General features: G+C 45.4%; 1 protein-coding gene across 1 annotated transcript in view; it reads left to right on the forward strand.

Annotated features, from left to right (window-relative positions):
• MYBBP1A (MYB binding protein (P160) 1a) overlaps positions 1–14,217 on the forward strand; it is a gene marked incomplete at both ends in the record, with an annotated part of 21,324 nt that extends 7,107 nt beyond the window's left edge. Inside the window, 13 exons of the mRNA XM_009083572.1 lie at positions 335–460; positions 1,237–1,440; positions 2,078–2,186; positions 2,608–2,695; positions 3,762–3,913; positions 4,605–4,694; positions 5,397–5,525; positions 6,206–6,370; positions 7,437–7,594; positions 8,440–8,574; positions 9,767–9,872; positions 12,181–12,312; positions 14,149–14,217. Coding sequence (XP_009081820.1) covers positions 335–460; positions 1,237–1,440; positions 2,078–2,186; positions 2,608–2,695; positions 3,762–3,913; positions 4,605–4,694; positions 5,397–5,525; positions 6,206–6,370; positions 7,437–7,594; positions 8,440–8,574; positions 9,767–9,872; positions 12,181–12,312; positions 14,149–14,217 — 1,663 coding nt within the window. The remainder of the gene's footprint in view (positions 1–334; positions 461–1,236; positions 1,441–2,077; positions 2,187–2,607; positions 2,696–3,761; positions 3,914–4,604; positions 4,695–5,396; positions 5,526–6,205; positions 6,371–7,436; positions 7,595–8,439; positions 8,575–9,766; positions 9,873–12,180; positions 12,313–14,148) is intronic.
• Between the last annotated feature and the right edge of the window lie 9,699 nt (positions 14,218–23,916).

Below are 23,916 nucleotides of genomic sequence, written 5' to 3' on the forward strand. Positions count from 1 at the left end.
TTGCTTGTAATATCAGGTCTTAGTAAGTGTTTATCTATCAGTTAAAAAGTCTTGGAGAATGTGACCCAAATCTGACAGTCTGAGTGTTGTATTGTGTGGCCTCAAGTGTTGACACTTCACTTTTGTGAAGTTCTGAGCATATTTGTTTCTTCTTTCCCTGTGTACCTTGAGGAAATGGTCTTTATTGTAAATAGTGACTTTTCTCAGTGCTTGGACATCCTTGAGTAAGAATGTGGTGAATATGTGGCACTGTTTGGTGTGCACACAGGGGCTGGTTTTGCTTTGTTATGACCAAGCTGGGTCTTTATTTTGTTCTTCTTTCTGTCTATTCTAGGTTTTGCTTCTTCCATGCTTTCTTTAAGGCTAAGAAAAAGACTTCCCAGATAAGTGAGGCGTGTGTCCTTCCATCAGAGCCCCTAGAGGAACGGGACTATTCAGAGACAGAAAACTTCTTCTTTGGGTAAGAATTTGCTTTTACATGCTTTAAGCTTGAAAATTTCTTGGGGTTTTTTTTTCCTGAGGATATGATCAGCCTGTGAATGGCAGGGCAAGAGGTTTGGAATTGCTGTTGGAGCATATCTGTGACTCCAGCACCAGGGAATGGCTTTTTCTGAGGAGATCCTGGATGGCTTTTCCAAAGATCCATGTTTTGTCCATGGCAAACCTGCTGAGTATGTGTGTGATGATCAAGCAGGTGTGGAGTTGGGCTCAGACTGCTTTTTCACGATAAGATTTCTGTTGCCTCTTGAAAGCTGGAAGGGCAAGGACACCAGAGGGAGATGGTGGGGCTGTGCTGATGGTTGTTGGCTTTCTGTCCACTCTGGTGTGAGCTGCTGATGGCTGAAGGACCCCAGAGGGAGGTGGTGGGGCTGTGCTGGTGGTTGTTGGCTTTCTATCCACTCTGGTGTGAGCTGCTGATGGCTCCATGTAGTAAGGGAGATGGAGTTGGTACTAACAGGTGTATTTAGGTGATTGCTAAACCTCAGTAGAGGGAAAGCAGAGGACATGGTGGGGCACAGAGTGGGAAACAACTGAGAATAATAGTCAATGTCCTTGGGTACACCAAAACATTGAGCTCTACATGCATGGGTTGAAACTTGGGCCCTGTGAATGTGAGCTGCAGTGAGTGACCAGAGCTCTGGGATGAGTGTGCTCTACTGGTGGGCATTAATTTGGAAAGTGGGAGAAGGTCACCTGGTTCCTGTGGCAGTAACATATTGCTGCTGTTCTTTGCAGGTTACTGCAGACACTAAACACCATGCCTGTTCTGGGGGACACAGCAAAGGCTGCAGCCCTGAGGGAGAAGCATGTCCATGGTGTGACTGCAGATGGGAAGCTGTGGATGTTCCTCCTGGCTGAGTATGCCAACAAGCTGCTCTCCACTGAGCATGTCAAAGCTGTGAAGCCTTTTACCAAGGAACAGAAGGATATCTGGGAGAGGTGAGAGGCTTGGGAAGCTGTGTGCTGGGCTGGTGAGATGAGGAAGGTGGAAAAACCCTAGTCTTGATCTCTTTTTGGTTCAGTAAAAAAGATTGTATTCTCTCATCCTCTGCTAATCTGGCTGCTGATTTAGAGCCATTTCACAGGCACTGACTGTTCTTTTTCTTCTCCTTGAGTATCTTGCACCCATGGCTGGAATTCAGAATGCCTGTTTCTCATCACCACATTTCTTCCTGCTCCTTCTGTGTGTTAACTATGCTAACCATATCCTTTTCTATTTTTGCTCGTAGTCCCTCTCCCAAACATCATTGTAACTCTGCTCATATTTTCTCCTATTAATCCCTGTACAAACTTCTCATTGACTCTTTTTTGAGTTTGATTTTTCTATAAAAGTCTATTTCTTGGCTGTGCCAGAGGAATCTAGGCTATGCCCAAGTGCAGAGTTTTCTATAAGCTACACACAGTGAGATACTATTGTTGGGTTTAGGTTGTGTACTGTGTGTGTGTGTCCAATTTCAATAACTTAAATGTTAAGTACACAGAATAGTGTTACAGATTTGGTCATGTTTTTAGTCTGATCATAAGAGAGGATTTGTTGTTGTAATGATGAAAAACTCAGAGAGGTTTCTTTCTTCAGAACACTTCAGTCTGTGAAGAATCTGCAGAAGAAGGAAAATAAGTCAGACAGTGCCAAAGTTGGTGCTTTCCAGCAACTTCTGCTTTCAATGGCAATTCATCTTTTCAAGGTAAGACCTTTGAAGAATATTTCTATGGTATGAAATGGGCTGATAGCTGAGCTGTCTGAATACTGAGCTGGAGAGTTTCTCTGTGGTCAGAGATCCAACCTTTCATAGCCTCTGGCTTCTGAAAATGAGCAGCTATTGGACTGTGATTCTTACACTGACTGTAGACTTGAACTTACAGAGAGACTGTCAGGCAGAGCTTGACCTGAGCGTTAGTTTTGCCCTTGGATTGCTGCTGAGTCCAGCAATTTTTACTTATTTCTTATTTTACTTGTTATTAAAGTTTCATGTTTTCTTCTGCAAAAGGCTTGTAGTAGCTCATGTACCTATTTGGAGTAGTCTTTATATTTGGAGTGTACTCCTTCTGTTACTGGTGGTTGTGGGGAATTTAGAGGGTGTTTACTGTCTGCTTGTGGTCCAACAGAATCAATCTGAAACAGTGGATGTTCTGAGTGACCTCCTGAACTGCACAGAGAAGGCATTTGGCAAAGAAGTCAAGAAGAAAAAGACTGGTGAGTCCTTCCTATGGAAAGGAGTGGGATTGTCAGTGGTCTGTCAAAAGCCAGAAGATGGCAGTTCTGCTGTAGTGAAACACTCTGCATTGGTTCTGACTTGATGCACTTATCCCCAGGAGAATCTTCTCTTCCTCCTTCTGTTTCCTGGTCTTCCTAAATCTCATGCTCCAGCTCTCTCTCTGCACCCTCAGTGGGTGGTGTTCCAGTGTGCCTCAGGAAGGATAGCTGAGCTTCATACATGGCCCTTGTTCCAATAAGCAGTGCCCAAGGGAGTTCACTGTTTTTGAGTCCTTGTTCTGTGCTCGCCAAGAGCTTGAGTGAAGTGGTATCTGCCACTGGTGGGCTCTCCTCACACCTGGCAGGCCTGAAACATGATTCTTGCACAGCTTGAGTTCTGGGCAAAGGAGATGTGTCCTGTTTGCTGACTGGGGCTAGTCCTTCTTTAGGGCCTGTGGACATAGGTTGAGACCTGACCAGGAAAGAATCTGACTTGGTCTTTTAACTTCCTCTCTGGCTGTGGTCTTGTTCTCCTGAAGCCTGTGTAAATCAATTTGAGAGTACTGTGAAAACATAAGCTCTAATTTTATGGTGGCTTAGTTGTTTATAGATCAGGATTCCCAAAGTCTTGAACTAATGGACAAGTTTTAGTGCTGTCATTTTTCATGGGCTGCTGTCACACCTGATTCCATTGGAAATACTGTAAAATCTATGTACTTCTGCTGAGTAGCTGCTGATTGCTTTAATGTGGGCAAGTAGGTGTTGCACAGCTTGCAGAACTGCTAATCTAAGTGATGATTTAATGAATCGCAGGTTTTGTTACCTGGTAAGGCTTTGCAGTGGCCCAAAATACCGTTTCAGGCGTGTTTCTCCCTGTGGTTTGTAGCCTTCCAATGCAGCTACAGTGGTCAGCTTCACACTGGATTGTTTCTGGTCTGTGTTGCTGAGTGAGTACTTCTCAGAGCCAGCCAGAAGGACAAGCTTTTATTCCTTGCTGGATATTTCTGTAGTTTGTTATCAATGTGCCAGTGTCCCTTCCTGTCATTGTTTGTTTGTTCCTGTACAGACAACTCAGAGCCAGGATGGGTTGAGGTGATGGTGGAAATCCTCCTCTCCCTCCTTGCCCAGCCCAGTCTGCTCTTACGTCGGATTTCCAAGAGTGTGTTTGTGTGGATATGCCCTAACCTGACCAAGAGAGGTTTGCAGCTGATCCTGGATGTAAGTGAGACACTAGTAGGGCATTGTGCTATTTGCCTGTCTTTCTCCTAACAGATATACAAGCATGTCTCCATTTTGGGATTAAATTGAAGCCTGGTTTGGACAATGTCTGACAGCATGTGCTGCTGAGTTTGAAATGCAAAATGGTTTTTTGGGGTTTTTTTTTGTTTGTTTTAGTTTCTTTTAATAGAAGCTTGAGGTCTGCTGACTTTAAGCTGTACTTTTTGGTAGTTTTAGGCTGAGGAAATTCCTGGGTCAGTTTATATAAGTAGTAGATTTTATATGTGAGTATAAATGGTCACAACTATTTTTTTCTAGAAAGGCTGACCTTGGAGGTGCTAAAAATAAGTGACACTAAAAATCTGAATTGGTCATACCCCCAAGTAAGGTGCTTTTTTTTCTGAGAGAGTGACATGTGGCTTCCAAAGATGTGCTGTCAGGTTTTATGTGATGAACCTAATACTTCATTGATAACAAACCAAAATGTGTGATGTCACCAATCTCTTTTCATCTTTCTCCACCTCCTTTGTGACTTACAGAAAGAACTTGGCATATTAACAAACAGAAATGCCCTTACTTGCTATTTCATTATTCACCTGTTTACTGTGCTGAAATGTCTGTTGTACACAAGAAATGCATCAAAAACCAAAACACTGAAAAAACCACAAGTTACTTATCTATTTTTTTCCAGGTTTTTGACCCAAACCAAGAGGAAAATGAAGAAAGTGCTGTTGTTGTGATGGAAGAATCGAAGAAAAAGGGCAAATCTGCACAGGACACGGTAATTGTTGTGCCATTGGCAATGACAAATACTCTTCAGAGCTTCACTGTTTAATGTGTCTTCTGAAATGTGCCATTGGCAGTGACATACTCTTCGGAGCTTCACTGTTTAATGTGTCTTCTGATCTGTGGTAACAGACTTAATTGCATTACTTTGTCTTGAGGAAAGTGGTTGTTGCTCTGTTAAGATTCATTATAAAGGTGCAGCACACAAATGGCTTTTTGGAAGAGCATGTTTATGAGTCTCCTGGCCTGCTGTTGTAGGCATGACTGGTTGAATAGATGGCTTTATCCTGAAATCAGGACATGCCTCTCCTTTTTGCAGCCACAGACTGAACTGTGGCTGCAATGCACAGCTGAATCCAGATCTCATGTTTCAAGAACTGCAGAGGTTGGAGTCACAAAGCATCACAGGCATTAGCAGAGAGGAGAGTCAGATGAAGACTGTTACCTCTGATGTTCCTTGGAAGCTTCTCTTTGATACTTGTTTAATATGACAGGGAAGTCTGTATTATGTTCTGCTTTTAGCACTTGTGAAGACCTGGTATCTCCTTATCTGAGGTGTCTTTACTTGAAGCTGAGGGCTGGAAGCAAGGCAGTGGGGTAGGGGAGGTTGAGGTTTTATTTCTGAACAGTGACACACCTGAGAATTGAGTAGAGCTTGAAAAATGGTGTGGTCATGAGGTGAACTTTTCTTCCTCAGGATGAGGAAGGCAGTGAGGACTCCTCAGATGAAGACGACACTGACAGTGGAGATGAGGAGAACAATGAAGAAGTTGATGATGATTTTCGCAGTCAGCTGATGAATGTTCTCCAAGCAGGGAATGCAGTGGTATGTTTTCACTGTCTACTTTAATACATATACCAGGAGGTTTCTGATAACCCACATCCTATGTGAACTAATGCAGTAACAGCTCTGGCAGCCAACTTTGTGTGCCACTTGAAGCAGGAGGTCAGGATCTTCAGTGAGCTGTGGGAATAATTCACTTGTTCTTTTATTTATTGTTAGTATATCTTGAACACTTTAGCTTTTCCAGTCTAGGCTGACACAGCTTGTGCTCCTGCCTGTAATAAATGAGATTGATGTGAGCTAAAGCACTGTGACACTGTACATGGAGCCTGTTTTGGCCTGCATGGAGGAGTGATCCCTGAAGGCCAATCTGGAGACTTCTTATAACAGATAGTTTGGTTTAATGATTCTGATAAAGGCTGCAGAAAGAGCCATATATAAACCTCTTTGCTGAAGGAGGAATAGCACAGAGGGTGTTAGGGTCAAAACCTCAGCTTCTTCCTTCTCCTGATCCTCTAGTGTTAGTGCTGTGCAGCCAGGGTTACCTGATAGGAAATGTGAGATTTCTCATGGACCTGAACATCTGTGTTCCCTCCCTACATTGTTATTCTGGGTCTGGAGGTAGCTACAGCCCTACTTGAGTCTGGTCTTGGCTGTGGTTCTCTCCTGCTGTCTTTTTGAAGTACATGTGATGACATATTTTTGTTTTCTAAAAACAAAAGGGAGGAGATGAGAGTGATGAAGAGCTGGATGATGAGGCTATGATGGCTCTTGACAAGAACATCTCAGCCCTTTTTGCGGAGCAGCAGAAACGGATCCAGGCGAAGAAGGACGAGAAGGACAGGATACGGAAAGAGAAGATCCTACGGAGGGATTTCAAGGCTAAGGTGGGAAGACCTCTGCCTTATTAGCACCTTAGTTGTAGTCTACAGCATGCCATGAGCTGCCTAACACTGAACAGCTTGGCCACTCATGTATGTCATGAGCTCCTGGAGGCTGGGACTGGCTTGTTCTGGCTTTGTACCTCACCTGACACAGCACTGTTGTGGTCAGTGACTGGGGCTTCACAGGTCTGCTTCAAAATTAGAACCAGGACTGTGCTTTCAAAAAGTGCACTATGGTTTCTGTTTGCTGATCTGAAATGCTTCAATTTATTAGATCCTTCCCCACACCTTCCCAAAGGTGCCTGTCAGTTTTTGTAAACTGGACAAGCCTGATGTTTCTTAGTGTGATCTGCATAAAGTGCCTCGGGTAGTTTTGCAGCCTGTTTTGGCTTGTTAAACTGGTAAAATCGAGGGGATAGTGATTACCCTCTGGTTATTGGTGACTGTAATGCTGAGTTCAGGCCGCCTGGTGTCAGCATGGGCCATCCGGGACCTTCTGGCATCCAGGGACAGCTCCAGCTGCTCCCAGACCGAACTGCCTGGAGTCAGGTTAGCTGAGGTGAAGGCCGCTCCCAGACCCAACTGTCTGGAGTCAGGTTAGCTGAGGTGAAGGCTGAACATGGAGCAAGCCATTGGCTTTACTGCATTTCTGCTCTGATGCTGTTCTGTAAAAGGGCTGATTTTATGCTGATGCACTGTCTGGGAGTCAAGGGGGAGAGCTGTCAGTCAGTGGTGCTAACAGATCTGTGCCAGGTTATAGTGACTGTAGGTTTGGCCAGGTGACAGTGGTTCTCATAACTGCTCCTTCTAAATGGTGTCACTGCCCGAAACAGAGCTGAAATCAACAAACAGCCTCCAAACTTCAGTTTCAAATTGTTGATTTTCAGTTTCTCATGCCCTGACAGTAAAATGATAGCAGAAGGTATACAGGTCAAACTTGCAAACAGTTTCCTTCAGCCCCTTCCAGCTGCACTGTAGCCCTCTCCAGTCTGGAGAAGCTGCTCTGGGTAGATCCATCTTGTTTCCCTGTCTGCATTAGTTCTCACTTCAGTAACTCCCATGTTTTCAGGTGCTGGATCTGATTGATGTGTTCCTGATTAAGCAAGCAGAGAACCCCTTGGTGTTTGACATCATTGAGCCCCTGCTTCAGTTGATTGAACAATGCATGAGCTCAGACTCTGACAAGCAGGAGGTTGACTTCCTTCGAAAAACAGCAAGTATCTTCCAGTAAGTGTCCTTAGACTTCCAGGTAATAGGAAATGGCTTTTGATAGACACCAATGGTGTTGGTTGAACCCCAGGAGTTGGTCTTTGTAAGGCTGAAGGCAATTGCTGTGCTTATAGATCATGTAGGATTAGATTACCAGCACCACACACACAGTGCTTAGTCATAACCTGTAGGAAAGGAATGAGGATCTGGGTTTTCTAGGCTAAGGCACTTCAAGTGTCAAACCTGTTTGCAGGTGGAAACCTCCAGAGCAAACATTGGTATTGCAGGCACAGTGCCATGTCACTGAATATCTCCACAGGTCTCTGACCTCTGAGTCAGACCGTGCAACAGCTCCCAAGGCTTACAGAGTGGCTGCTGTGACTGGAACAAAACTCCCAACAAGTTAATATTGGGACAGACAGAGTGCAAATTCTCTGTCCACAGCTGGAAGAGAGGGATGATACCAACTAGACAGACATAATGCATGGTGTGTGCCATGATGTGTTCTCTGTCCACCACCCTGACCTCCTCAACACTGTACTAAAACATTTTCAGTGCTGCTCTCTCCCCCTAGTTGAGAAGCAGTTATGAAGCAACAAGATTTGAGGCAACCAGTCCCTGTTGTGTGAGTTGACTCTGATGCCTAAATAGGTGCTTGAAGGTGAAGAGCAGTAAGTGTCCTCACCCGTACTGCCACAACAATACCACAGCAATGTGCTGCCCACAGCTGGCATTGTTTATTACCACTCATTATATTTTGGTTTTGTTCTCACTCCCCCTGAGCCCAGTGGTAAGAGTTCCAGACCATCTGTTCCCCAGAGCTGTAGGTAGTGACTTTGTGTTTGTTTTTGATGCTCCTTCAGGAACTCCTTGTGCCGCAACAAGCAGTACTGCAAGAGAGTGGACCCTCTGCAAGAAGAGGTGCATGCTTTAGTGCAGAGGCTTGTGAACAAAGCCTGCAGGCACTCTGACTCTGCAGTGGCTCTCTATTACTTCAGGTAAGGAGATCTCTGCTGGGTGCTGTGGGCTGGACTGTGACATGATGTTACATGTTAAAAAGGTCTGAGAAGCGAGAGCCTTGGTGCCAGCATCTGTATGTTACATGAGGACTAGTCAGGCCTGACATTTTCAAACAGATGTCTATTTTCTGGTGGTCATCATCTTCCATGGGCTCTCTGGTACAGAAATGGTTGGTGCAGCTTTGCTGCTGCTGATGGGAAGCACTTCCTTGAGTTTTCATCAGGGAGTAATGCAGTGTGTGTGATTCAGTGGGGGATGAGTGTAGCTTCTAGTCAGCCTGCAATGATCATTCTGTAAATACAGTGTTTCTTCTCTCCATGATAGCACAGTAAAGACAATCATGATTGGGTCCTGACTGTACATACCAGTATCGTCTCCTTTGCTACAGAATACAGGTGAAGTAGGATAAGTCAGATGTGTGTTTGTTAGGAAACGTGAATGATCTTGCTGTTCCCTGGTGCAAATGGGAGTGTCATTTACCACTAGTCTGTCTTGTGACATGCAGGCAGTTTCAGGAGGGCTTTCATACTCAGTCTGGGATTTCTCAACTCAGCTGTGTATGCAGTGGGTGCTATGTTGCATGGTCAGTCCAGTGCCACCAGGCAGTGTTGACTGTGCAGCACACCTGTCTCGTGGCTGTGCAGGAACCATGGTACTTCTGGCAGCACAGGGCTGGCTGTGTGGGCTCCCTGACAGCTTCCCAGCAGTGGCAGTCCTGATTGGAGTCCTGCCCAGTTAATACAACCTTGCTGAAAAACAGCAGTGTGTCTGCATGCCCTCCCAGTTGATATTCCTGAGTTCTCCAGCACACAGCAGCCTGGGATGAGAGGCTGCACTGCAGTGCTGGCCGAGCTATGCAGGCTACAAAATCCTAGGTGGATGCAGCAGTCCTCAAGCAGTGCCAGTCAAAAGCATGAGCTTGAGCAAACCAGACTGACAGTGGGAATGTCTGACTGGTGACTGATAATGGAATTATGCAGCCTCCCAAGATTTATTTGTCTTTAGGTCTGGCAGGAGTGGGCTAGACTGAGAGAAGAGCCCTCTTGGATGCCATAACCCTCTTTGCTAGAGAATAAGCTGCCTGGCCCACTTGGCCTCTGCCCTCAGGTGGCTTTGCAGTGGCACTGTGACAGTGTGGTAAATGGTATTTTCTCCCCTTTTCTTTTTCAGTGCCTCATTATACCTGCTTAAAGTGTTGAAAGGAAACACATCATCAACTCTTCCTCCCCCTCAGCCAGAGAAACAGAGCGACAGCAAAGCAAAGCAGGCGTGTCAGGTAGGACATGAGGCAGCACTTGAGGATGTGTTTTTTTGCCAGTAAAGTTGCATGACTTCCATAAAGCTGACAAATTCCCTATCCCCTTCTGGCCCTCACCTTCCTGCCTCTGCAGTGCCTGCTTGCCCATAGTCACCAGGGCTGCTGATGGCACAGTCAGTCCAGGTTAATGACCAAAGAAGCCTGATGGATATTTGTGCTGCTCTTCTCCTTGTTTTGCTATTTTTTCCATCAGCCTTTGGCAGTCACTCATGAGTTCTTTTGCAAAGGGTATAGAGGAGCAGGGAGGCACAGGACAGTAGTGAGTGAGTGAATTTTCACCTCTCTGAGGTTTGGACTGAGTTACCTCAGGGAGAAGAGCATGTGGAACAGCTCTGATTTCAGGGGTAGTTGTTTGCAGGGAGACTCTTCATCTGGTTGTGCTATGGGTATCCATTACTCAGGGAACCTTAGTGTCTGGTCCCCTTTCACCTACTGTCTCTGCTGCATTTTGCAGCTCTCAGCATATGGTGATGCTATGTATTGGGCAGCTCACTCCAGTCATCTCCACTAGAAACCTAGCAAGTAGTGTTTCACCAGCTGACTGGATACTTGCCTCTGAACCCCTCAAGCTGAGCTCAGGAATTGGTGTCTTAATCCTGTTGACATACTGTGGGGGAGAAAAATAAACAGGGCTACCTCATGCCAAGGGAGGGCCTGAAAATTGCACACACTGAGGTATTATTGGAGGCTGAAAAGACAACCAGTGTTTCTGGGGCTTAGCGAGAGGCTGAGAGTGTTAATCCAAGCAGCTCTTGTGCTGTGCTGGGCCTTTCTGGAAAGAAAAACAAAGTGGGAGATCCATGGGGAATATAAACAACATACTTGGCATTGTGGGGAGGGACATGCTTCACATCATCCTTGCGCAGCTTCCCAGGGAAGGCTCTTATTCCTGTGGGAATGGAGCTGTGGTCCTGACCAGGCAGGGACAGAGCCAGGAGATGATGTGAGCTGCTGGTTTGAGGGAAGTGACAGTTCAGTTCATGTGATGCTGCTGGTGCTGACATTGTGTTGAGGCCAGGGAGGTTTTCAGTGGGGAAGCAGAGACAAAGGTGTGGTGTGTTTCCAGTGAGTTGTGCTTTGTGGGCATCATTTGGAGCTTTTCAATGAGCAGGAAAGTGGAACTAGAGCAGACCTTAGGATGCAGTGGCCAAATTTATGGAGAAACTATAGAAGAAATTTTTTTACAGTAAACCTATACATGGGAGAAGGTTTACTGTACATACAAACATAGACACTTTTTTTCCCCACAGCTGTGTATGTCAAAAGTGCTAAGTAGAAACAATCAGCTGGGAAACTGAAGTCATATATTTCAAGGGCCATCTCCCCTGTTCCACTTTAGCCTGTGTTCAGCTGCAGTAGGACTGGGGGTTTGACCTGAGAACAGGACATCACATTAACATGGCTTTAACTTGCCACGGGGCCATGGAAAGATTCTTTGGGCAGAGGTTCACAAAAGTCCCATCTATTAGTGTGAAGATCACAGTTTTGACCTTCTGGGCCTTAATTTTTATTTGTTCCCAAAGAGCTGTGCATCCCTGATTCACAAAAGTCCCATCTATTAGCGTGAAGATCACACTTTTGACCTTCTGGGCCTTAATTTTTCTTTGTTCCCAAAGAGCTGTGCATCCCTGGCCTTATGAGAAGAGTCAGGAATGTTGGGCTGCAATGCTGCACACTTGGCTCTTCATTCACCCGTGTTTATGTAGATCCATATAGCCTGTGCAGGTCTCAGTTGGTTGCTCTGTGTCTGGAATCCTTGTTCCCCACCAGAGGGGGATATTGGAGCATGAACACAGTTCCAGGATTGCTGGATCCCTGATCAGAGCTAGGACTTATCTGCTGGACACCCAGGAATCCTGGACATAGCTGCCAAGTGTATGTAGATCTAAGTATTTACATGCACTGATATGTGCAGATTCAAGTAGCCCTGTGGCTGCAGGGTGGGCTCTGTGAGCCTTGTGTGTTAGCCATGCCCACCACAGACCTCGAGTACATCCCTCACACCACATGCAGTGTGTGTAGTCTTACTAGAAAGCTGTGCTGCCCTTGCCAAGGTCGTACAGTTGGTTGTTGGTGCTTGTGAGAGCATTTTGGGGCTTTGTTGTTTCTTCATGGTTCTGTGTCATATCTTGTAGGCCTCTATCATATAAGCTACCCAAGAATATTTAGTTGTTGGGAAAGTCTGTGTGCGCTGATAAATGAATCTCTTCATTGCTAGTGACTCATCCTTGTGTTTCACTGGAAATTTTTGGTTCTTTCCCTGTAGCTGTTGAACCCAGGCTGTTTAAACGTGGAGGAGGTGTCTGTTATCTACCGCCAGGCACTGACAGAGTTCCTCAGCAAACGGAACAGTCCTCTCACCTGCTCCATGTTCCACGATCTCTTCAAACGCTTCCCAGTAAGTGCTGCTGCCTGTGTGCTGTGTTGTCTTCTGCTGTCTCCAGAGTATGATGGTAATTCTGGTTTATTGTGGCTTTTAAAAACTGCTGTGAGGTTTCCTAAGATATTCACCTGCTCAGACTCTGATAGCAGCACTGCAGAATCCCAGGACCTCATTTATGGTTTGGACTGGGATATTCCATGGAGAATGCAGGGGAACAGAAATCTGCTCTCTCAAGCATAGCCTATCAAACTCTGTTTTGTTACTAGTATTCAAGGCAATGTAGATGAGCAAGGTTTGCACAAAGGCAAAATAGGCCACTGTGGAGCTACAGCCAGTGTAGCTCCTGTCCACCTCTGCTCTGACTGCATGCTTAGTTTCTCAGTTTTTTTCCAAGAGGGCTGAGGAGCCTAGAGACTAATTGGAATCTAATATGCAAGCTGGATGTTCAGGCAGTGTCAGTGTCTGCAACATTTGAGGTATTTCCTGCAAACTTGACCTATGCCTGGGGCTGGACTCCACTCTGAGGACAGCGAGTTAGTAAGAAACAGGCCTTGGGTCTGAATGTCATTCAGTTCTTCGGGGATTTTTAGGTCAGAGCGAGCTACAGACAGTTGCCAGAAGCCCTTTCTCAAAACCTCTTGGAACTGATGTTTGATGGGAGGGTGGGAGGAGATGAAGGCTTGTGTAACTGGGGGAAGATGCTTTCAGACTCTGAAGGAATCCACCCAGGAGAGAGTTCTTTTCCTTACCAGGTTTCTTAGGACACCAGCCCACGGTGCCACCTACACGAGTTTGTGAAATGGGGGAAGAGCAGGGTTGTGTGCTGCCCACATGGACAATGAGCTTAAGATCCCATCTGCAGGTTTCCAGAGCCTGTGGATTCCATGTGACTGTTCCTTGTAGAAATGTCTTTTAAAATCATCACATCTACATGTCTTTTAAATACCTCCAGGGATGGTGACTCAACCACCTCCCTGGGCAGCCTCTTCCAATGCCTGACAGCCCTTTCAGTGTAGGAATTTTTCCTAATAGCTAATGTAAACCTCCCCTGGTGCAATTTGAGGCTCTTTTCTTTCATCCTGTATTGTTCCCTGGGAGCAGAGCCTGGTTCCAACCTCCTGTCAGGCAGTTGTAGAAAGAGAGAAGGTCCTCCCCAAGTTTCCTTTTCTCTAGGCTGAGCCCCCACAGCTCCCTCAGGCACTCCTCATCAGACTTGTGCTCCAAACCCTTCCCCAGCTTCATTCCCTTCTCTGGACATGCTCCAGCCCCTCCATGTCTGCCCTGTCATGAGGAGCCCAGAACTGGACACAGCACTCAAGGTGCCTCAGCAGTGCTCAGCACAGGGGGATGATCACTGCCCTCATCCTAAAGGAACTACTTTAGGATAGGTAACCTGTCTCCAGAAATGGTTTCCTCCTGGCAGAGTTGTTTCTGGCCCCTGTAGAAAGTGGATTTAGAACTTTTCCAAGCACTCACATGGTCTGGTCTGACTCAATGTATTCTCGTTTGCCTGGGACTGAGTCTCTGCACAAAGTGAACTGACACTACATAGTGTCAGGCAGATGCAGACTTCAGTCATCACCAAGCCGAACACAGGAGGTGAAATACTTGCTTGATTTTTCCAAGTGTAGAGTTTTGCTGCTGAGTTTTGTTGTGATCAAGGTTTCACTCAGGGCTGGTGTGAGCAAAGCTGTTAGTTTTCAAATAAGCTGTTGCTGATCTCTGGGCACTTCTCTTTCTTGTGGCATTTTCTTACTGAAGAAGTTGTGTGAAGCAGAGACTGTTTTGCTTGAAAAACAAACGTGTTTGTAGCAAACCACTAATAAGAGACTGTGTCTTTCTTTGTTTCAGATCATGTGCAAGCCATTAGTACATACCCTTGTCGAGCATATCACAGCTGCATCCAGGCAACATCAGCAGGTAAGAATGAAAGTAAACAAACAAAGCTGTATTTAACAGTCAGTCAGAGATGTCACTTACTCATGGCAGCTCAGATGATTCTGAATATGCTTATTATACACCTTTAGGGCTGCCCAATTTTGGAAGTGGCTTCCTAGGGGGGAGAGCTTTTGCAAACGCTGCCTCGCTGCTTCAGGTGTGTGACTGGAGTTGTGGAAGTGGCTTATATATTCACAATCACAGGAGTCCTTTGGTAGCATCTCATTTATAAACTGCCTAAGCTTTCAGGGCTGAGGCCTGAAATTGTGATAGGGATTGGCTCCAGTTGCTTATTCCTTGATTACTTCATTATTGGTAAGATGTTCCGCTGTATTAATGGAGTGTGTTGTGATCTCTGCCTTCTCAGGCTACCTCCAGGTCAGGTTCTTGAGCCTGTGCTGTGCCTTGCCAGCTGTCCTGCATTTTCTAGGCCATATGCTTCAGTGTTCAGTTTAAAACCACCTGTACTATAGATCTGATTTTTGCTGGTTGATTGCATGTGCCTGACTAACACAAAATTAGTGGAGCCTTATCAATAAAACATTGCAGGGTGAGTGCACAGCTCACTGCTGCTGGAGCACGGAATGAGGCTTGTCTGGATTTGCACTGCAGTGGGGAAGCCTTCCACACAGTTAATAACTGAAACCCCTTTAGGCCAGTAGCACTGTCTCAAACTTTCCCACCCCCCAGCTGTACCATGAGTCTGTCCCCTGCAGAAGTGCATCCTAGATTGATCTTTCTGTTTCATAAATAGCTGTTTTATTGTTTCTGATCATTGGAGGCAATGTGAAGGGGGTAGGTGTGTGTTTACAGTAAGGCTGTTTTACATTGTCAGTGTAAATTGCATTTCAGACTGTTTTACCCAACAGGAATGGCTTTGATTTAAAGAAGAGCCAAAAAAAAAAAAAGTGAATGAACCTATTAATAATTTCAGTGAATAGAAATAAGGATGTGTTACACAAATAACAAATAAACTAATTGTAAGGCACATACTTGAGCCTTTCCTCAAGAGACCAGAGTAGCATCCCAGGCAGACAGCTTCATTATTTGGGTATCTTTGCTTCCCCACAGGGAATAGCATTGTCCTTCCATCAGAGCTTCCACAGTTATCTGCTCAAACTTTGTTTGCAGAGCCTGTTTATCTGTGGGTGGGAGGAGTAGGGGAGGACATGCAGTGAGCTGTGTGTGAGGGCTGAGTACAGAACATGGATATGCTGCTGTTTAAGCAAAGGCAACATGGAGTGTGAGCTCTGGAAAGCCTGTGGAGCTTAGGAGTTGCAGCTTCGTTTATTTTACACACTGCTTCCTTTTCAGGAATTCTGGCTTCCCCTCATCAGATGTGCCATTTGGCAGGTCTTCAGTTATATTTTCCCACTGATTCTCAAAGCAAATGTGCTTTTGTGGTATCCTGGGGGGTAGGGTAGGAGGCAGGCTGCATGTGGCAAAGTGATGTGGGTAAAGCAAGGGGATAACTTCTCTGGAATCTCTGCAGCCTTTGGGGGAATGACTTGGAGGGGCTCAGCTACCAAAGGGCTGTCCTAGCTGAGGAGTCCTGAAGACACCAAAAGCTTCATGGTATCCTGACTTTGGCCAGCACTCACAGCTGAGAGGCAAGTGGGGTAGTCTCCCATTTTCAGCCCTGAATATTGACTTCTAATGATTAAACTAGCTTAGTCCCAGGGACAGGAGACTTAATTTCCCCTCTGACACTGTTGTTATTAGTGCTATGCCTGCTGCATCCCTATGGACAGCTAATCCCACTGTGATTTTGACTCTCTGGCCCTGCATATCCCTTTGGCAGGATCTCCTCAGGGCTGTGCTGGATGGGGAGAGCTGTGTCTGCATGGGAAGGTGGAGGCTCAGCCCTGGGCAGGTGTCTCAAGTTGATCTGGTAATGCACCCTGGGGCTCTGGCCCAGCAGGGCTGCTGGCCACTGTCCCAGCCAGCCTGGGGGTCAAGCAGATGCACCTTCAGGTTGAGCTTTTAGGTAGCTTTGAACAAAAGGAAAAGTGGTACATGAAGAGGATGTAAGGGGTGTTCCTTCCTCCTCACCCTGTATACCTGGGAGTTTGTGAGAGCAGCATGGAGTCAGGGGGTCTGTTCCAGGTCTCTTCTCAGCCAGGCTGGTCCTTAAGTTTTTAGAGCCTTTAAGGCAAGATCCACTAGCATACATATCCAGCATTTACCTCAGAGGTCCTTGCTCTTTCTGAGGCCTCTAGTTTAAAGTCAAACTTGCTTGCTAAGTCAGCACCCTGGACCAGCCTGGCTGAGGTGATGTGCAGAACACAGTGTACCTGTCTGGGCTCAGCAAACCTGAACTGTATGTGCAGTGTTGTTCCTGTGCCTTCTGTTGAGGGCTGCTGCAGGTCTGGCAAACTCAATTTTGACAGTTGTAACTAAGGGAGGCTCCTCTAGGAAATGCAGGAGCTGTTCAGATGCTGCTGAGCTGGCCCAGGCTTGCAGAGGAGCAGTCTGGCCTCTCCAGCCCAGCCATTTGTCCTGACCCTGGGGACCTCACTGTCTGCCTGCTGCCCAGGTGTTGGTGCATTTACGTCACAGAATGGACATCAGGGTGATTTGGCTGAAAACTTACTTTCCTCTTTCACACATACTTTTTTTTTCCCCTTTTTGCTGTGTTAACTTAAATCAATTCACTGGGTTTGTTCAGGGCACAGGGACAGTCAGTTAGGGGACAGGAGTGGCTGAGTGAAAGCTGTGATTTATTTCATCAAACAGCAGTTCTCCTTTACATGAAATTATGGCTTCTGTGAAGTGGGTATGAGAATATTGGAAAGCAGAGTTGGTGTGTGCACTGTTGGCTGTAGCTGTTGACTTGGGCAACTGAGTCTTGCATAGCTGCAGCCTTTCAGTGCATTGTCTCCCTCAGTTGGTCACCTCTAAAACCTGCAGAACATCAAACCTTCAGTAGCACTGTTGTGTCTGAAGACAGGTGTTTGTAGGTGTTGGATGGATGTTGCATGTCTTTCTGGGAGGTGCATTTCTTTGGCCTGGGTAATTACTATAGAGAGGGGTCTGGAGATAGAGCTTAGCAGAAAAAATGAAGCTTTAGAACTAAAGCTTTAGATAGTGTCACTGACATTGTCAGCCCTTTTCTTCTGACGCTGTTCCTACACACCTAAAGCAGCAGCAAGGTTGTTCAGCTCTATGTTGAAGTAATTTGTGAGATAAAACCAACAGCAACTTGGTGGGTGAGAGCTCTTAAGGCAGTTTTAAGTGTGGCTCACAGTGGTTGGGTTGGTAGGTTTTCTTCGCAGTAAGATCAACCTGTGTAACAAGTTCTAAACTGGAAAGGTGAATTTGCAATGGTCTTACTGAGATTGAAACATGTCCATGGGGCCAAGTTCTGCTCCTCTGATGTTACTCCTGCACAGATGTCTGCAGGAGACAGTAATACAGCAGTTTCCCTGGAAAATGAAAGAGCTGGAGAGCTGAGGATCTGTGTGGCAGTGGATCTGCAAAATCACCTTATTTCAGGCAGTTTATACATCTGAGCGAGACTTCTGACCTGTTGTGAGACCACTCTGACTGCAGGACTGTGTGAATCACATTCTGCCAGTTCCAATGCTCTGTGACCCTGGCAGCTGGTGCACTGAATGTTCAGTTACCTGTTCACTGCTCTGTTCTCCAAGCTCTGTGTTTCTTGAAGTGCAGAGCTGAAGAAGACCCAAATGTGCCTGTGTGCAAGTTAAAATGCTTCAGGGTTTTAAAGAATGAACATACTAATGTTTGGATGTCCTTCATTTATGGAACTAAGAAATCTGGTGAGGTTTGCTGTGATTTATTTGGGTTTTGTTTTGGGGTTTTTTTTTGCTACAGTAGCAGTGAGGATCATCTTTCATTTATGGAACTGAGAAATCTGATGGGGTTTGCTGTGATTTATTTGGGTTTTTTTGCTACAGTAGCAGTGAGGATCTTTTTCCCTAACTCTTGTTGATTCTTTTCTTTCTGTATGTATAAGTTAAACCAACATATAACCCAAACTGTACTCTCCTCTCAGAATATGGTCTGCCTTGTGCCTGTGATGTGTCCTTGCACTGTTGTCTACTGTAGAAAGAAGTGACTAGACACTATATGAAATCACTTGATTGTAAGCTGCTACTGTGAAGCTTTTCAGGAGGACCTTTATTGTGGGAGAAGTGCTACAAGTTAAAGTAGAAAAGAAAGAAGGTGGTAAATAATGACACTTTTGTGCAGTCTAATTCAGTTTGTTGGATGCAGGTCTGAGGTTGTGAGAATCAGTCACACTATGACCTTGTCCTTGCTGTAATGGCCAGCAGAAATGTCTTGAGTGGTGGGAGAATGGGACCAGTGCAGACATCACAATCTTGTGGTACATATAGGCAGATCTGACAGCTATCTCTTACCAACCAGGTGCTTACACCTGAGTGAAGTGTAGCTGACATGTCTAGAATGCTGTACCTACACACATACTGCACACATCCAGGTGCTCTGGGTGGCTCAGGTACAAATGACAGATGGGGAGAGAGACCTCAGTGACAAGACTGGTATGGGAAAATGCCAAGTCATCACAAATGGAGCTTGTGTTACACCTTTGAGTGGACCTGGTGCTAATGAACTGTGCTAAGTGTTTGGCACAGCTGATCCCATTGGCAGTGCAGTTAGCCAGCAGGATGTGTGGTGCTGACAGGTGGGGGAGGCTTGTGCTGTGTGGTTGATGATGTTGCTGATGTCTTCCACAAGTACTAAACACATTCTCTCAAATTCTGTTTGGGGAAAAAGGTGTGTGTGAGAGTGTCCTCACTCTTCCTCCTTTCTTAATGCAATTCCTTCTTAATCCTGCAGTTGTTTTCCAAGAGACCTTGACCTTCAAATGACTTCCCTGTGCCTTGTTTCAGTGGGTGCAGCATTGCTTTTTCAGTATGCACAAAAGCTTGAGTTTTTGGTTTGTGCTGATGGAGCATAAACCAGGGATCAAGATGTGTTTAATTTAATGATTATTGCATGACTCAGCTACATACCAGAACCTTCCTGAGCCTTAGGTGAGGAATGTCTTCCTGGTTTATTTTTAGCTGTATCAGTCTGATGAGCAGAGCCACAGTAACATCTCCTGTAATTGTGCAGTCCTGGGCTGTTCCTCTGATGCTGTTGCAGCACAAACCCCTCAGTGCTGCATTGATAATTGTGAGGTTCTCACTGCAGTGCTCCCTCCATTCTCATACATGAGGGCTGGATGAGTCCAGGAACTAATGCTTCTGTCCTAAAAACTTCCTCTGTGAGCCTGAGGATCGGGTGGAGAGGGAAAATGTGCAGCTGGTTGCATTGCAGTGCTCAGGCTTACTGCTGATGCAGCTCCTGCAGGCAAGGGCATATCCACCTGCCAGCTCCAAACGGGAAGAGGCTGCAGCACAGCCTCTCTGGAAGCCCAGAACAACCATGCTTTTCCCTCAGAAAAAAAGCTTGTGGATCAGTGGTGATGGAGCCAGTTTGGAAAGGAAGACTAGTAAATGAAACATCCCTGCTACCAGGAGAAAGGTGGTGTCCCCATCTCACTTGTGACTGACATTTAAATCTCTTCTATTCCTTAACTTTTTTGTAGGGTTTACACAAATGATTTGATGTCTGTCCCTTGTTCTTTTCCTTTGGGAAAGGCACTGGGAATGTACACATCAACGCAATTACTAAGAGCCTCTGCAATTACTTTTGCACTGTGGTCACACATCAATTTGAATACATTCCTGTCTTCTTATTTACATTCAAAGCTATATTGATGGAGGATGTTGCAGTAACTGGGAGCATAATGAGCCTGTATTTGTCCATCAAGTGAGTTTATTTTCTGTGATTTGGCTGGAACTCTGCAGAGCTGATGTAAGTGCAGAGCTGTCATGGAACAGATAAAAGTCATTTTACTTAGTGTGGAGATGAGAATGGGCACTGAGACAGAGTTCAAAATGTCATCTTATGTCATATAGATTCATTGGTATTTCAGAATGTGTTTTTATAAAGCTGTGACAAGGAACCCTCTAAGATCTATCTAATAGAGAGTGTATTTTAGGTAAGTTGCTAATTAATCTTGGTGCTTTGGCAGTCGCCCCAAAGGGATCAAACATATATAGACATAATTTTAGAGAACTGAAGCAGGTCTGTGCCAGAGCTGCCATCACCAGAAGAATAAAATACGATCCCAAGATCTTCCCTAAGAGGTCTTGGCTGGTTGACAGTTATCCTTCTGAACAGTTTATGGTCTATGTAAATATTGAAGTTAAAAAGTAATTAAACTTTAATACAGCAAGAGCAGTAAAAGTACTGCAAAGCCTCAGAAGCCAGCACCCCTCTGTGTGTGTGTTTGGGAGTGTTTCAGCTCCTGCTGGGACAGATGAATGGATCCCTACATTAATGCACCATGCCGTGCCTGCACGCTCACAGATAGCTTCCAGCAGGTGGGATGGGAAGAACTTGTTATGGAACATTTTGCATAAGCTGTTACTAATAATGAAGCAAAATAAAACTCCCCAGATAAGAACCAGCACCAGTTCAGCTCTACCTCCTTTGCATCAGGAATGAGCACTGGGCAGCCCTGAGTGTAGGCCCTGAGTGAAAGGTGTCATTCCTTCAGAGCAACCTCAGCACAGGTTGGACATCCTGTGCCTGTGTCCTCCATTGAGGTGTCACTGGGAAAAAGCTTGTCCCAGTGTGCAGCTGAGGTGAGCAGACCTTCAGAGGGTGTGTTGCCCACAGGCAGTGAGAGCTTCCTGATGACTCCATCCTTTTTTGTATTCCTCAGTATGTGCCTTGTCTTCAGTGGAGAGAAGCCATTTGCAGCTGGAAGATGTATGTCAAACTGACATGTTTTGGCTCCAGCCACTGTCCTGTTCCTGTTTTTGTTTTGCATAAGGAGACAGTCAAGGAGAGCCTGTGTTTGCAAGCTGAAGATGAACTATGGGTGGGCTCTTGGGCATTTTTGAGCTATTTCATCATGAGCCAGCAAAGCCTTGTGACGTGAGCTAGCTTTAGGTGTGTAAACTGTCCCTCTGAAGTTGAAGGAGAAGCAGTTGAATGCTTAAGTGCTTTGCTGGGTCAGGGCCAGCACTTGACATTTTTGTGTAGAGATTTTTAATTCCCAGGTCTTTAGGATGGTTGTGGATGTGGATTATTGCATCCTAACCTTTCATTTTTGAGAGTGTCTCTTGCACTGGGATTGCTCAAGGAAGCTATTTTCCTTTGGCAAGCTGGAGGACACTGACAGCATCTATAAATAGGCTCTGATGTTCTTTGGAAAGGTGCAAAACGTGTCCCCTAATGAACTGCTTTCTAGGCTGTGTTTCTCCCTCACTTGTGTGAGACAGTTGAAAATTTAAAAAGGCCTGTTTAAATTTTTCAGGTCCTCCTGGCTGCATTTCAGCTGAGTACTGGAAACCCCATGGCACAAACTTCCCCTTGTGTCAGCACTGAGAACTCTGTGTGCTCGTGGTGTGTTTCAGTTGAACATGGGGCTGCATGGGGCTCTTGGGAGCATCCTGTGTGTTGTGAGCTCTTTGTGTTGGTTTATTTTGTCCTTCACGTAGGTTGTTTTTTTTTTATATTTCTTGGTGGTTTTTAATAGCCTCTGTGTCTCTTGCCAAAAGTGTTTAGCAGACAGATGCCTGCGTTGCCCACAGACAAATCCATAGTGATACCAGGCACTCATTGACTGGCAAAGAGACACTGCCCTGCTATCCATCCCAGGCTTTATATTCCACCATACTTAGTGCAGCACAGACAGCACATGACAAAGCTCCTTCTTGCCCCTTTATTCTGATTCTGAAGATATAGGCTGTGCTTATTCTGCTCACTCCTGTTAGCTGATTGTGTTGATGATCATGTAGCAAATCCTCAGTAATGGGGGAAACATCCTAGTCTGTTGCTGCAAAGAAATAAGAAAATTAAAAGGTCACATACACTTTGGTTCTTACTGTAGACACAGCTGCTGGCAGGAGCTGTCCAGGGAGGGAACTGCTCTGTGGCATTATCAGCCCTGCATGGAGGATGGACTTGCTGAGTTAGATCTGCACCATATTGCAGTGATTTCCCAAGACTGAGTAATTTCCTAGCCTACTAAATTAAACTTGCCATCTGACACATGGGGAGCTGATATCTCTTAAAAAAAGAGTTGATAGTTTTTAAAAAGAGAATGAACCACCCAAGGGTGTTCTGCTCAGCCTGCCAAACACAGCCCCTTCCACAGTCTGAGGAGTAGATATTTGTGTAGAGAAAATGGGACAAGTTTGCTTAGAGACAAGGTCATTGGCATGTATTCAATAATGGCACAGCAAAACCAGGAGGGGAGGGAGTGGCTGTGGAGTGATAAAATTGGTGACTCTCGGTCGTGTGGAGTTATGTTAGTTACAAAATATGACAAAAAATCAGGATAGAATCCTGTTGAAGTCCTGGGCACTGATTTCTGCTGTGCTTACGTTGGTCTGTTGGATCTTGGTGTGGAAATACAAGCAGGTGTGCTGGAAGGGTGTTCTGTTGCCAGGTGAAGAAAGATTAGGGCTTCTGCAGCATAAAATGAAGTGCCACCCTGGGCTCTGTTCACTGACAGGGATGTTTTCAAGAGTTTGTGTATGTCAAGGAATACACACAGTGCAGGCATGTATTCCTTAGCATGTAGAAAGTGGTAGGTTCCTTTTTGTTGAATTTTTAGGCTGTGGGAGTAGTTGGGTTTGGCTGTTTTTCCTTCTGCTTTCCCCTTGGCACGTGTTAAAATGCCAGTCTGCAAGAGTTAAAGTACAACAAAGGAGTTTGAGCTCCTCTGCAGGATCTCTGTGGCCTCCAAGGAGAACAAGGTCTCCAGCCTGTCCCTCTGCTCAAGGACACTGTGCACACTTGTCATGGTGCTTCTCTCAGTGCATTCTGCAAAGTGAGAAGATCTCCTGGTGAGTGTCCAAACGGATCAATCTACAAAGTTCAACCTAGTACAATTCCAACTTTTCTGTTTTGCTTAGCAATGCTTTTTATTTCAATGTTCCAAGCTAACAATTTTACTGATGTGTGAGTATTTTTTTTTAAATGCTGCTTGAAAGCTAAACTTTGGTGGTTGATGTTTGAGCGAATTGGAATTCTAATTTCTCATTATCTGCTGATAAATGTTCTCAAAAGATGAAAACCTTTGTCCTTGCAACATCAAGACTGGTCTAGTGAATCAGGGGCAGCAGCTAAAAGCACATAGTGCCTAGGCAACATGGGCTTTTTTTGAACGTGTACTGCTCTTAAATCTCCTAAATTATTAAATTTGGCTTCAGCAAAGTCTCCTTAAATAGGCTGCATTATGCTGGAGCTGCCTTCTGAATTGCCTCAAGAAAATCCTATTGCATGTCTCTCCTGAATTGAGGAAAATTGGCTTTGTTGTGCAGAGGAGACATCTGGCTTGGAAGGCATTGGGAGGAGCAGGTGGGTGGGGGATCTGGAGGGGACAGTGTTGGTTTTGGTCTTATCAGTGTGTGTGAGTAACCTGAGGTGTCAGTGGAGGGAGCATCTTGGTGTTTGATAATACAATATGTGTGTGTTCAGTAAAAACTGACAAAATGAAAGCATTTGGGAATAGGTTGATTTGTTTTCCAAGAGGAAAGACAGGGTTGAGAGAAAGGAGAATGTCCTGGATGATTTCCCAAGAGGTTTCTTGGTACTTGGTGGTGTTTCTTTGAGCCTCAGCTACTGGGA

The sequence above is a fragment of the Acanthisitta chloris genome, unplaced genomic scaffold (assembly GCF_000695815.1).
Source record: "Acanthisitta chloris isolate BGI_N310 unplaced genomic scaffold, ASM69581v1 scaffold16340, whole genome shotgun sequence".
NCBI lineage: Eukaryota > Metazoa > Chordata > Aves > Passeriformes > Acanthisittidae > Acanthisitta > Acanthisitta chloris.